The sequence below is a fragment of the Rhinatrema bivittatum genome, chromosome 3, assembly GCF_901001135.1.
Source record: "Rhinatrema bivittatum chromosome 3, aRhiBiv1.1, whole genome shotgun sequence".
Taxonomy (NCBI): Eukaryota; Metazoa; Chordata; class Amphibia; order Gymnophiona; family Rhinatrematidae; genus Rhinatrema; species Rhinatrema bivittatum.
Genome location: NC_042617.1, coordinates 432512671 through 432527427, shown reverse-complemented (window position 1 = coordinate 432527427; position 14757 = coordinate 432512671). Strand labels below are relative to the sequence as shown.

The window sequence follows — 14757 nt, the reverse complement described above, 5'->3', positions numbered from 1 at the left end:
CTGGATAATTCAGTGACCTAAAAAAGAGAGAGGAAAATAGAGCTCTCATATAATTATCTTATTGAACTGCATATCTGTCTATCTATATATATATACACACACACACACACAATTTGTTGATTGGACATAATTGCTTGTCTGCTTACCAATTTTTTAAAATTATAAATATTAATATTCTGATTTAAATTGTTCAATTTCTGTTGATTCTGTCAGATTTTCTGTTTTCAAATTTTTCCTTCCCTCTTTACCCCTCAGATGTACTGGGTGGATTACTAACCCCATTTCCTTTTCAGGGAAACCCAGTTGGAAGAAGGATTTTAATTTTCTAATCCTCACTCTTTTATTCATAAACATAGTGATTCCTCTGGGTACATCAGAAGCATCATTATCTATACCTACCTCAGTCACCATAGTGGGAGGATCTCTACCCATGAGAGGGGTGAGGATTAGGGTTGGTATTAGTATTCTTATTTCTGATGTTTCCACAATTATTGTTGAGAATACGGTGAGGCTAATATTGACTGAGGTGAGAAGTTTAGGAATTTTGTTGGATTCTCAGCTAACTTTACCCACTCCTGTGTGACATGTGGCACAACTAGCTTTTTATAAGCTAAAAATGCCAAAATTGTTACACTGTGATCGGTCAATGAGACCCTTGCAGTAAAATATAACAAATTACACAAAAACTCCAGGCTGGGGCTGTCATTTTCTGCCATTTCCTGAAGCAGTCTTCAATTTTTTACTAGAACCCTATTTACAAGGCCAGTATCAATTCCCCGTGCCGGGGTCAGCTTACCCTGCCGACTCGTGGCACATATCCAAACTCTTTTTCTGAGATTTCACTTGCTTCACTGTAAGCATCCTTTCAATAAGCATATATATGACTCTGGGCATGGACCTAACATTCTGCATATTGATGAAGAATCCATCTCTCTATTACCTACAGTCACCCGTTAAGAACATTTTTCTTGTTTGAGCCTCATTTTTTTAGCTATTTTTTGAAGACACATAGAGTGCTTTGTCCCCCTGATGCATCCCTTATGCGAAACACAGCCATGTCGGGGTCCTTGGATTCATATTATAAAAGAGTTTTCCATTGATTAATGTACACTGCTGATGTGACTGTCTATAATAAAAGATTTTCTTTTCGAAATGTATTGATCAGTGATTCACGCTAGCCACACTTCATTTACGTTGCAAAACTTAAATTTTACCATGTTCAGAACAGTCATTCAAGTTTTGGTCTTAGGACAGCTTGAATATTGTACCTCCTTATATGTGGGATAGTCAGATAAATTATTGCATGTACATCAGTTGATTCAGCATACTACTTCACAAATGCTTAAGAGTCTATGCAAACACAATCATATACAGCCCACTTTGAAGGAGCTACATTGGTTGCGGTTGAAATTTAGATCTAAATTTAAGCTAGCCACGATAATACACAAACTTCTATATACAGATAACGGTATAGTGTGAAAAAAAAGTGAGGGGTACAAACCGGGCTATAAGTTACGGTTGGCAGATAAAATGCTTTAGTGTGTCCCAAAAAATTATAACTTTCAATTACAGAAAACTAAGTTTAGAGCATTTTCATATGTTTCAGCGACAACATTGAACTCTGTATCGGATCAGCTCAGAGAGCATATCAATATAAAGGAATTCAGAAAGCAGTTAAAGATTGTTTTATTTAGGGAGGCATTTTAGTGCTAGTTATGTCATCCTGTATTTTAATTTTGTTGTATTTAGTGTTATGAGTGCTGTATTTATGGATGTTCTTTTCGTATTCCACACTGGACATCTGTGGTTTGGAAGCCATGGAATATAAACTATTGAATTAAAAAAAAAAAGGGGGGGGGGCAGATATTGGGAATAGGGGGGTAAGGGGGTGTTTTGGACTGAGGGGGTAGTTGAAATCATGGGAGGCAGAGTATCATCACACAGTGCTTTTAATCTGTTGCATGCGAATGCCATTAGCTAAAAACCCCTTGCAGGGGATCCGATGGAAGACTCCCAGGTGATTCTGGGAGTCTTCTCATGGAAGTAAAGATGGAAAGCAAAGGTTGAATCGTATCTTCCCTATCCTTTGCCAGTAATGAGGTAAAGAAACCCTTCATCAACTCTGCTACTTGGCCAAGTGGCAGATGTGCCTTCTAACCTGGTGTAGATAGTGGATCATCATCTTCTGATTCTAAAATGGAATGCTGCAAAACATCTGGGCTTGTTAGAATTTGTAGTGTTGGCTGATTGGATATAAGTGGCACCAGAGAGCAACAACTATCCTCTGTAATAGAGGAGAACTATCCTCTATAATAGAGGAGGGAATCCATCACTACCTAGAAAAATGGCACAAGATCACTCAAAATTATGGAGTCTGGGTTGAGGTTCTTCAGACATCTTCTTTTCCCCCACTGCTAAGCCTTCAATACAGATCAATCTCGCTCAGTGCAGCTCAGCCTGGAAGTGGAGTTGCTTTTTGAACATCAGGCAATAGAACCAGTCCCTACCCATCTCCATGGCCAGGTGTTCTTATCCTGCTATTTTCTCATTCCCAAGAGATCAAGGGGACGGTGACCAATCCTGGTTTTAAGAAGCCTGAACAAGTATATATTCTGGAAGAAATTCAAAATGAATTCCCTTCACATAATCCTTTCCTTCACCCAGAAAGGGAAGTGGATGGTGCTCTGGATCTAAAAGATGCTTTTGCTCATATCCCCGTCCACTCCTCCCATTAGCATTATCTACTTTTTATGGTGGATCATTCTCATTATCAACAGGGTGCTCCTCTTCAGTCTCTTAGCTGCACTAAGAGTCTTCACCAAAAACCTATCTGTAATAATAGCACACCTACTCAGGGTATCCAAGTCTTTCTTTACCCGGATGACTGGCTTGTGACAGTGAATTCCCAGGAGCAGTTCTAACCTTCCTGGAAAAATCAATGTCTCTCTTATAATCACTGGGTTTCCTTGTGAATTTCAAGAAATAGACTCTGGTTCCATCTCAGAAAATCAAGTGTATTAGGGTGTGGATAGATTCTTTGCAAAAAAGAGCTTTCCTTCAGATCAAGCTCAAATTCTTCGGGCATTTGTTATAGACTGTTGGATATTGACCAATCAACTGCCAGAGAAGTGCTGTTTGTTCTTGGTCATATGGTGGCAGCAATCTATGTAGTCTTGCTGGCCTTCCTGCACATATGTCACCTTTAGTGGAGCCTTCTTTTCCAATGGGATCTGCTAATTTGGCCCCTAATGACCAAAGTACAAATTTCAACAGAAATGAAGCAGGCATTGAGTTAATGGCTAGATCCCCTCATTTTGTAGGCAGGAACACTGCTGCGTGAAGTTCCTCACCAAGTAACCTTATTAATGGATGCCTCCAGAAAGGGTTGGGGGCCCACACCTGCCCCTTTCCAACTCAGGGTCATGGTCATTCCTGGAGAAACAATTTCAATTCAATTTCCTCAAGTTGATAGAAAGAAGGTATGCTTTAACAACTTTCACTCGCCTCCTTCAAGCAAAGAATGTTGTCCAAACAGACAATCAGGTCACCGTGTTCTATATGAACAAACAAGGAGGCACGGGATCTTGGATTATATGTCAAGAAGTGATAAAAAAATAAAAATAAAAATCTAGGAATGAGCATGCAGACAAGCTGTACTACAAACATATGACCTACCTTCCTGGAGTCTCCAACACATTGGCAGATCGCTTCAGCAGGATCTTTTATCCACATGAATGGTCTCTTCTGCAATCCACAGACAAGACTCTGGGGATTTCCAGTAATGAACCTATTTGCTTCAGAACAAAACAGAAAACTAGAACAATTTTACTTCATTCTTCCCAGCAAACTCAGATATGCTCAGGACACTTTTCTGCTTGACTGGAATGCAGCTCTCATACACTTTGCACCAGTTCCCCTGATAGCCAGAATAGTATAAAAAATACTGAAGGACTGGGCTAATCTGGTCCTTATATCTCCAGCAAAGCCCAAGACAAGTCTGATTTACTTATCCTAATATAGCACTCCAGTCATCCTCTGATACCTTGCAGATCCGATCCATACTTATTAATTCAAGAAGATGGACTTTTATAAGAACATAAGAAAATGCCATACTGGGTCAGACCAAGGGTCCATCAAACCCAGCATCCTGTTTCCAACAGTGGCCAATCCAGGCCATAAGAACCTGGCAAGTACCCAAAAACTAAGTCTATTCATGTAACCATTGCTAATGGCAGTGGCTATTCTCTAAGTGAACTTAATAGCAGGTAATGGACTTCTCCTCCAAGAACTTATCCAATCCTTAAACACAGCTATACTAACCGCACTAACCACATCCTCTGGCAACAAATTCCAGAGTTTAATTGTGCGTTGAGTAAAAAAGAACTTTCTCCGATTAGTTTTAAATGTGCCCCATGCTAACTTCATGGAGTGCCCCCTAGTCTTTCTACTATCCGAAAGAGTAAATAACCGATTCACATCTACCCATTCTAGACCTCTCATAATTTTAAACATCTCTATCATATCCCCCCTCAGCTGTCTCTTCTCCAAGCTGAAAAGTCCTAACCTCTTTAGTCTTTCCTCATATGTCATCCGAATCTTCCCTCCCTCAACTTGACAGTTTGGAAGTTGAATTATTAATGAAAACCTTCAACTAGAAGAACTTAGTTTCAAATGGAAAAGGTTTTCCACATGCTGTCAACATAATTTGGATGTTTGCTTGTGAACCAAAAGAGTTATTAAATTATCTGCTTTTGCTTTCTGAATCTGACCTTGCCACCTCATCAGTAAGAGTACTTCTCAGTATCACAGCAACTTACCATGTTAATCCAAGTTAAAGCCTATCTCCATTAATGCATTAGTGTTGATATTTATGAAAGGCTTGTGGCATACTAAACCACCAGTTATAAAACCTCCTGTTCCGTGAGATTTAAATATGATCCTGGCACAACTGATTAAGTCGTCCTTTGAACTTTTGGAGACGGCCTCACTCAAACATCTAGCATGGAAAGTAATATTCCTGGTCACAGTAATCTTAGCCAGAAGTGTCTACAAAATTGGGGTTTAGTTCATTATCCTCCATATATGCATTTTTTTTCCACAATAGGTTCGTGCTTTGCACCCACCCAAAATTTCTGTGAAAGGTTATTTCAGCTTTCCACATTAATCAATCCATTATTCTACCTATGTACTTCCTGAAATCTCACGCACATGAAAGTGAGAGCCCTTCATACCTTGGACTGTAAATGAGCTTTGGCTTACTAGAAGAGAAAACCTCAGCAACATTGTCAATCTTCTGAGCTGCTCGTCTCTTATGATCCCAATAGATTGGGCATAGCAGAGGCCAAATATACTTTGTCTAAATGGCTAGCAGACTGCATTGAACACTGCTATAGGCTAACAGGCCTGCAAATTACAGACACCATAGGGACTCATCAGATTAGAACCATGGCTGCATTTTTGACTAATCCGTGAGCTGAGTGCCTCAGATATCTGCAAAGCTGCAGCATAGTTGTCAGTGCGCACTTTTACGTCACGTTACTGTCTGGATGATCTCTCAAAGAGTGGCTGTGAAATTGGACAATCAATTTTATGTAGTCTATTCATCTCATAGTCTACTCGCCATGGTGGGGACTGGGTTGCTTATTCAGTGAATGCTCCACTGCAACCCTCAGCTTGGTACTCCCCATATGTTATGGCTAATTCAGCCCTGCTTATTGATGGGAAAAAACAAGTTGGCTTACAGTAATGGTGTTTTTCATAGATAGCAGAATGAAATAGCCATATTAAATACCCGCCTGCCTTCATGGAGAGTCTACTACCTAGCTAGAATTAGCTCTAAAATTGACTGAGGGGGGGCTCATGTGGCAACGTTGAGCGGGAATTCCTGCACATGCTCAGTAGAGCAAGAGCTCTACTAGCAAATGAGACCAAGAGATCTGTTCTCTACTGCTGGATGACGTCACCCACGTTATGGCTAATTCATCTTCCAATTTGTTAACATTAAGCAAACTTGCTTTTTTTCCTATGTTTTAATGTGTTCAGGATATTAGAAATGAGAACTATTTTTTAATGGACTTCTAAGCACAGAGCAGTTTTAATTGGCTAAAAAACATTCGAAATAATACGATTACTGTACCTCTGGGAATCTTAAGGGACTTGGACATTTTAAGCATTATTAGTATGAGAAACCTAGATACATTTTTATGGCAATTGTGTGTAAATGTTATGCATTCTAATACCATAGTTATAAAATAGGCTTATATGTCAACATAAACTTATCTACATTAATTAGTTTGTGTTTGTATACTAATAATAGTGATTGTTTCTTGTTTCAGCTATTTGTACAAGAATGAAATCCACTCAATTGACAGGCAAGCATTTAAGGGACTTGCCTCTCTAGAACAACTGTAAGTGTCCTTTCTCTATCCATGCTGTCATATAGTGACTCCTCATGTAACTAGCCAATTTACATTTCACAGAATAATCCATGCTTTCATTCATTTTCTCAACCATTACCTGCATGTCTACATTTAATTGATAAAGATAGAAATAACTGAATGTTTCTTTAACTATTTGCATGATATAAACACAATTGTTTTAATTTTTCAAATTATTGCTTTTTGTGTTTGTCCTACTGATTGGTTCATACCACAAGATTCCCAGTACATGGTATAGTAGTCTTGAAGCAGGAATGGCCCTTGGATGCTGCTTGAATCCAATTTCCCTTAACCCTTGCCGTGGAAGCAGAGAGCAATGATGGAGTTGCTTCAAAAGTATCAGACTTACGTGCCGATACAGTAAATTCCATGGGAGAGCGGGCAGTGCACGCACAGGCCACTCTCCTGTGCGCGCGATTCAGTATGCAAATTAGGCCCAGCGGTAAAAACAGGTAAAAGGAGGCGCTAGGGACACTACCGCATCCCTAGCGCCTCCTTTTGGACCGGAGCGGCAGCTATCAGCGGGTTTGACAGCTGATGCTCAATTTTGCCGGCATTGGTTCTCGAGCCCGCTGACAGCCACGGGCTCGGAAACCGGACGCTGGCAAAATTGAGCGTCCGGTTTTCGACCCGCGAGCCGACTTAAAATTTTTTTTTATTTTATTTTTTTTACTTTTGGTAACTTTTGGGACCTCCAACTTACTATCGCCATGATATTAAGTCAGAGGGTACACAGAAAAGCAGTTTTTACTGCTTTTCTGTGCACTTTCCCGGTACCCGAAGAAATTAGCGCCTACCTTTGGCCATTAGTAAAATATTTTAACAAATCTTATTTGTGGGTTAAAGTATACATTTTATATATTTTGGTTAGAGTATTTTTGGAGTTTTAAAACTTTTGTTATCTCCAGTCCGAAATTTGAATATGGCTAACTAGAAAATACTGTGAAAGGCTGCTTTAATACCTCTTACGATACAAAAATGTTTATGCAGAAACCATCAGAGGATATTTTTAGCTTTACCTGAAAAAAATAATTGTAAACCACCTTGAGCTAAAAATTGGAAAGGCATTCTGGAAGTACAAAATATTATGATGTTCAGGTTCATAATCAAACTTAAACTTACATTTTTGCTAAAAGTGAACAAAAGACATTGTAAACTTGTGCATGCAGCTCTAAGATTTCAAATTGTTTTTTTCTGGTTCAGCTGCATATTTGTAAAGTACATTCTTTTTAAAGATTTTTTTAAATAAATTCTTCAGTTTTGCGAGAAGTTTAGATCTATGTGATCGCAAAAGCAAATAGTGATTGAACATATTTTTTCTACTGTGTACATCCCTCATTTATAATTGTACAGGGCTAAGGTTATAAGCCTTATAATACTTGATAGTATTTTCACAGACAATTATCTTTATTAAAAAAGTCAGTTTTAGTCTTTCAGTAAATGTATACACATTTTGAGGCCACTGGTTACCTTCAAAAGATATAATTGTCAAAAGCATGAGTAGTAGTTAAAACAGGATTTTTTTATTTTTTTATTTTTTTTTTTTATTTTTTACTAATTTGTCTCTTTAATGCCTTTGTCTCTTCCTCTTCCTTCCACTCTAGAACTGGTTACTGCAACATACTGACAGCAACTGGTAGGGCTTGCTTGCATGCTGGTAGCAAATCTATTATCTTGATAGAGATCATTATTGGGGTATTGTTTATGAAATCACTAACACTTTTAGAAATAAGGCCCTTAGATCCAATATAAGACATAAGTCTGGTTTTTAAAATACCATATATACTGCCTTTCTGGCAGCACTTACTGTGGCATAGAATTAACATGCTCATGTGAAGGACCCAGTAAAGTTACCATATTTATTTCTGAATTTGAGATGTACTGTATATCTCAAAACTTAAAGGTAAATTATTCCCTCTGTGTGCTTTACAAAGAGCAAACAGTCTCTCTTGTGGTATTACATTCTTTAAGGAGCCATGTTGCAAGAGTCTCACAAATAGCACCACATGTATTGGTATCTGGTTCATGCAGTATGCATGATGTCGTTTATGAAGATACAGTCATCATAGACCTCTTTAGAGCCATTGGTAGATGATGGCAGTTAAGACCTGTCCAGCTGTCTTCCTTCCCTGTTTCTATAGTACTTTGAGTAGATGAATACATAAACTCTCATACTCAAACCAACACCATTTCCACCCAACCCCATGTCTTTTTCCCCAGTCTCTCATCCCTACCAGTCAGTGCCCTCTAAACATGCTTAGAATAGATGTAAACATTAACAAAGTTCTGATCCCCCCCTCCCCCACACACACACTGATAGGCCATTCCAGGCATTGTCTTCCTCTTTTTTGTCCTTAGAAGTCCTATACTTAATCCAACTCTGAAGCCCCATTCAATGTCTCGCAACCAGCTCTAGAGTAATCCATCTACTAACATTAGTAAAGCTAGCCTTTCTCTGGCGACAGTTTCAACCCTATCATCAACTCCTATTCCATGCAGGTTAACCAGTCTTTTTGGAAGCTTGATGCTCCAAAACGTGCAGAGCATTTATAAATGAGCAGTGTAAAAGTACTGCAGCATATTGTTAATATGAAAAGTGTACTTTGCTTGCTTTTTCACTCAAATATTTTTGAGGGAAACACCAGAATTGCAGTGTTCTGAGCAGCTCCTAAGAAGAAAAAATATTTTTCTTGCCTGATGGATATTTCTTTTCATCTACACCTTAAAAAGGAACAAGAAGTCAGTACTTCAATTCAATTTTTTATTAGATGATGGCTTTTATTTTTCTTCTGTGATGAATTTGAGGGAGGGGAAGAGCTTAAATCATTATAAATAGAGTAGTTTAGTGACTAGAGCTGTGCAGTTTTCAAACTCCATATGACAATTTGATGCACAGCCTGTATCAATTAAGAATTGTACTATAAAGTTGTTGAAATTCACTAAGCAGCTCCTTGGCAATTTCCTTTAATCCTGGAAATAGTGCTGCTGGTATAGCAGAATGATCTCACTCAAATGTTTGATTTGTTAATATTGTGCTTATGAACTCTAATATGTTCTTGCATTATCAGGGCTGCTGTGAGAGCTGCTTTATACATTTAAATAATGAAAAATTAATGGTTAATAAAAGGCGTATACTGCTACATCTCATGTGCACTTTTGAAATAATTACACAGCATAAGGCAGGTAATAGGTTTTTAAAAATGATTTAAAACCAACCCTGACTCCTGTGTGTTCAGTTTACTACTGTGTATTTTGTCCTTTAATCCTGGTTGTGTGTGTGGTTTTCTCTTCTGAGTAAGGATTGCTATAAATGCCTTGTGACGCTGAACACAAAAAGATCACAAAGCTTTTTCTAATCCCTAACAGCTATAAATGTAAAATTCTTACAGAATACTAATATTGTTTTCAGTCTTGTTTTTAACATTTTGCTAATTATTAGAATACAAATCATGTATCTCAGCTTTTTAACATGCTATCGCTGTAACTGCTTATTTTCTCGTTTGCCTGGAGATTCAGGCAGATTGTGCAGTACTTAAGCTTTCATATTTTTGAATAACATTTTTCCCGTATGATCACAGTTTAAATACACCATAAAGGTATCAATTAATGAAATATGTAAACAAATATAGGTGAACACTGAAATTAATTTATTAACATTATGTAAATGTGTTCTTCTATAACTCTCTTTTCTGAAATTATCTTTTATGGATAGGCCAAATAATTATTACCTAATTACCGCAGATTCTCATCCTTGTATATCTCAAAAGGTTGAGAAGCTACTACTACACATTTCCATAGTGCTATTAGATATACACAGAAGCTGGATCATATCAATTTGAACCTGAGAACTCCAGATTTACATACATATATCCAAAGGCTGTTGCCTTGGAAAGTCGAGATAATTTATAAGATGTTTATATAACCTTTGAGTAAACTTTTAGACATTATAATTAAAATATATTCAGAAGTGTGTTAGAATTCACACTGTAGATCAGATTATGAATACATATGATAAAAACTGTGCTGTGAATGCTGTGTATAACATAAAGGAAAATGAGGGAAACTTGTGTAGAATACATATGTAGCAAGTTTTAACGATGCAGGTATTAACTAATTTTTAACATGTTGCTGTATACCTGGGCCCCCCAGACTTTTGAAGAGAAGGTCCACATAGAAAAACTTGAAATCTCTGAGAGGGCTGGTGGAAAGGTTCCCTTCAGAGTTTGATTGGTGGAGGGGAGAGGGGGTTGGATGAGTGGGCATGCCTGACCTTTCCGATGATTTGACATGCTGGGGAAGGCATGGGCCAGAGTTCCCAGGGGCATGGGAAATAATCCAATTTCTCAGAAGTTGGCAATCCCTGCCACACTTCTGGGAGCCCTGTTCGTGGCAGAGAGAAGGGGGTGGGGGGGAGGTATAGGTAAGTGGGTGGATGGGATGTGTGTTACACACTCCTACTGCTTCTCCTCCATCCCCTTGCCTTCATTTATCTCCATGCAGCTGGAGCACTGGCTTTCACCGGCAGTGCCTTCTCAGAGCCCCTGCCATTTCTTAGTGGTGCTTGCTGTTTATCTTCACTTTTTTTTTTGCTCTCTAGCCTTCCCCTATGTTCAGCAGCATCACAATCCAGTTTCTCACTTTTAGGTTTGTCACAGCCACTGCAACTGCATTTCATGCTCTTCCTGTACCTTCCCCAAAGCTTTGACAGTGGCAGGAATTGATCAAAACTGTTCCTGTTGCTACTAGCTTTCTGCTGCCGTATGAGCAAAAATTTAAAACATTCCTCCGTGGCTTTTATCTGGCAGCGGGAAGAAAAAGCATGGTAGATTGGAAAACAAAGTTTGGGGACCTTTGCTGTATACTATAGAAAATATTTTACTGATTACTTATTTTTAAATATGAGTCTTGTACAGAAGAAAATTGTCTCCCTTGGTGCTTTTGATTAACTGGAGAAATTAATAAAAAATGATATGTTTAAACTTTTGTGTTAGAGAGGAGATTTAAAAAATAAATAAGTAAATAAATAAATATATATATATATATATATATATATATATATATATATATATATTTCACTGTAGAAATCAAATCTTCAGGTTCTCTATCTGGCTGCTCTGGGACTTTCAGTATACTTGTTAGAACCTTTTATATATAAGCTCAGTGTGTTTTTGCTGTAGCTAATGTCCTCAGCCAGTAGGATAGTCTTTGGTGAAATGTATTCATTTCCTAGCATCAGCTACTAAATGAAAGAATGCACATTGAGTTTTGGTATTCTGTTTTTTTTTGTTTTTGTTTTTAACCATTCAGTGAGTTTGTTTAAAACTGGGTTTCTCCTTTTCCCACTACTTCTTCCCTCGCCTACATGACATGCCTTGGTGTCTTCTGGTCAGGTTCTGGAGGGGAAGCTCTTCTCCAAAACTGAAGTCCTCAGCATAACAATAGCATCTGTTGGTATTCATCACTGCCCAAGGCTTACTTAAACCCCAACAGCTTCCAAGCCCCATCTACTGAAGTCTCCTATACCGCAATGTGCAATGCTATCGCTAAGTTGCAGGACCAAGCTGATAAATCAGAATTTTAATTTATAAACTGAATCAATGTGATTTAAAAGAAACAGAGCATTTGCACATAGACCTCCTTAAATTAATTACCAGGGAAATACTTCAAAATGTTCATTTCCACGAGATTTATCATCCTTACTCAGAATTACAAGATGTTTGTGTTCTAAGAAACAGTATCCTTGTTGCAGGCCTTGTTTCACCTCATCCCAGTATTTTGGTTTCTCCATCATCAATCAGGCATGAATTAGCCATAAAACATGGGTGACGATGTTTGATGCCAACATGGACCCAGCTCTCAGAGCTCAGTAAAGACTTTACTGAGCATGCATGGAAGTTCCTACACCCGCACGCTATCTCATTCTTTCTTCGTCCGGGCTACTGCATGGATGCCTTCCAGTCTTAGAACTTTTCTGCTTCTAGGGGTGTAGTGCTTCTGTGTACCTCATTTAAAATTTTTCTGCCACTGTCTCGTCAACCCCCAAACAGAATTTTTAAGCAATTAAAAAAATGAAGATTTTTAAGAGGTAAAATGGCCCAGAGCATGGTGGTGCCCAAGAAGACTGCATTAAATGGCTTTAAGATGTTCATCTTTGAGCGCTGGCTATCCATCATGGATTTCCATTCCAGCTGCTATTGCTGCTTGAGTCCAGACCATGATTCCTTTAGCTGCTGCAGTTGTGGTCGGATGTCCTTCAGGGTGCACAGTGCCGTGCCTGGAAGATAGAGACCTTGAGGAAGGTGCTGGCAGATAATAGTTTTAAGTGTCAGCACTTTGCCGAGCAGCAAAGCCACTCTTTGTCTAGAAGAAAAGCATAGTTGGGTTTCTGGCACAATAAATCAAAATGAGAGGTTTCTCCTTGATCCTGCAAGCATGGGAAGGCTCCAGCTCTGCCTTAGTTCAGGGTTTGAATGTGGTGTGAAGACAAGCATCTAAGCATGAGGGACCCTTTCAGGGCCATTCCTTTCAGAATCAAAGAAGAGATCAGCACCATCAGAGCAGGCTCCACCAGAGCAGTATTCTCTACGATACCAAAGCAGGACTTAACCCTATCTGTGCATATGCCATCTTCATTCATAGTGTGGAGGAATCCCTTTGCACTGAGCCATTTGTTTATTCTGGACCCGGGGCCAAGCAGGGTGCCATCTGTGTTCTTGGAAGGTCCAAAGAAACAAACCGGAAACCAATCCAATACTGCAGTAGCGACCAAGAGATGAGAAGGACCGGTGAACACCAGGCCTGGCCTGAGTCTGGCTTTTGGTTTGTGCAGAATAAAGATTTCCTGGTGTTCACCGGTCCTTCCCATATCTGTGTTCTTGGTGCAGAGTTTGTATACTAATAAGCAGTCTACATAATAGATGCGGAAGATCATGGCGCTGTAAGTGGTGTCTGAGCAGAGTTATTTGGTTTATATGTCCAAGAGTCCTGCAATGATTGTTATGGTATGGAAGGAACCAGCAGTTCTAGTGGTATGCTAGTTAACAAGAGGAGTTGATGCAACCAGCAGCCTCTGCAGCAGGGAATGCTGCTGTGATATATTTCCTCCAATGTCAGCTCAGAGGGTCCCTGAACAAGAAGGAGACAGGTTATCATATCTAGTGAAGAATCTCTTTGCCTCCTTAGGTCCTAAAGATGAAGGAGAATTATTAGAACCTTTCCTGTCCAAGCTGGATGAAATTTTCCCATCTAGTAAGAATGCTTTAAGTCCTACGCTGGTGTGTACTTTATTACAAGAGTTTCCAGCATTAGATGTGAACCTTCAGAGTTAGCTGATGGACCCTTCTCCTCCAAGGGAGACTTCATGAATTGGAGGGTGAAAAAGTGGGCTCTATCCAACTCTAAATTACTTCTGGATGTTTCCCCTCTGGGACCAACAAAGGCTCCACCTTGGTCAATGCCTTCATCATCAAGATCATGGCTTAGTATATTCCCCTCTCATCACAGGGATTACATCAGATCCCCTTCCAGACTTTCCACATCATACCTCCCCTCTGGAGGATCTCTGCCACTGCAGATGCTTGGAGAAGCTAACAAAGACTCTGTCTATCAGTACTAGGCGAGAAAATGACCCAAGAACAGACATTTTCAGGCTCCTTCAGTTCTTTCAACTTCAGTACTTTTTTAAGGCTATTCTAGTTCATAAACTTCTCCAGGATCTGCAGATGAGGATGACAGACACATGCATCATGTCTTCACTAGCACAGAAACTGGAATTGAAATATAGTGGTCCATTTGCTGCACCTTTCCATGGTGTTAGAATTTGTGTTCAAGCATGCTAAGTGCACTCTTGATCACTCCAACATTCCCTACGTAAGGACCTGAAGGTATTGGAAGTATTTGAAAAGATAATCTTCCAAGGTTCCATTTGGAGTGCCTGGGTTGTGGTTCATCAACTCCATGTGGTGTAATATTTGCACAAAAGCTTTCAGTATGGTGGTCGGGACTTTGGCTGCTTCTACAGGTGCCTGAAGTCTTGCATGGTTGTGGGCAAGCTACCTCCAAAAGGACACATATGATCATCATAGTGATGTGCGCTATGCAGAGGACACCCTATTTGGCGACAAAGTTCAAGAGACATTGGCTCCAATTTAAGGAGCATCAACCGATATTACAGACTAATTGGACTCTGCTCAACATCAATACTTTTCTTGCTATGCCTATTCTTACAAAGATTTCCATTCTACTCTTTTCATTTCAGGTTCCTCTTACTCTTCAACAGCTGCCCACTTGAGGTCGGCAGAGGGAAAGGCATCAGCCAAAG

General features: G+C 39.3%; 1 protein-coding gene across 3 annotated transcripts in view; it reads left to right on the top strand.

Moving 5' to 3' along the window:
- Positions 1-14757, top strand: part of PXDN (peroxidasin) — a 275495-nt gene that overhangs the window by 80051 nt on the left and 180687 nt on the right. For all 3 annotated transcript variants that reach the window (XM_029595788.1, XM_029595787.1, XM_029595789.1), the window contains exon 4: positions 6336-6407. In XM_029595788.1, the coding sequence (XP_029451648.1) occupies positions 6336-6407 (72 nt within the window). The remainder of the gene's footprint in view (positions 1-6335; positions 6408-14757) is intronic.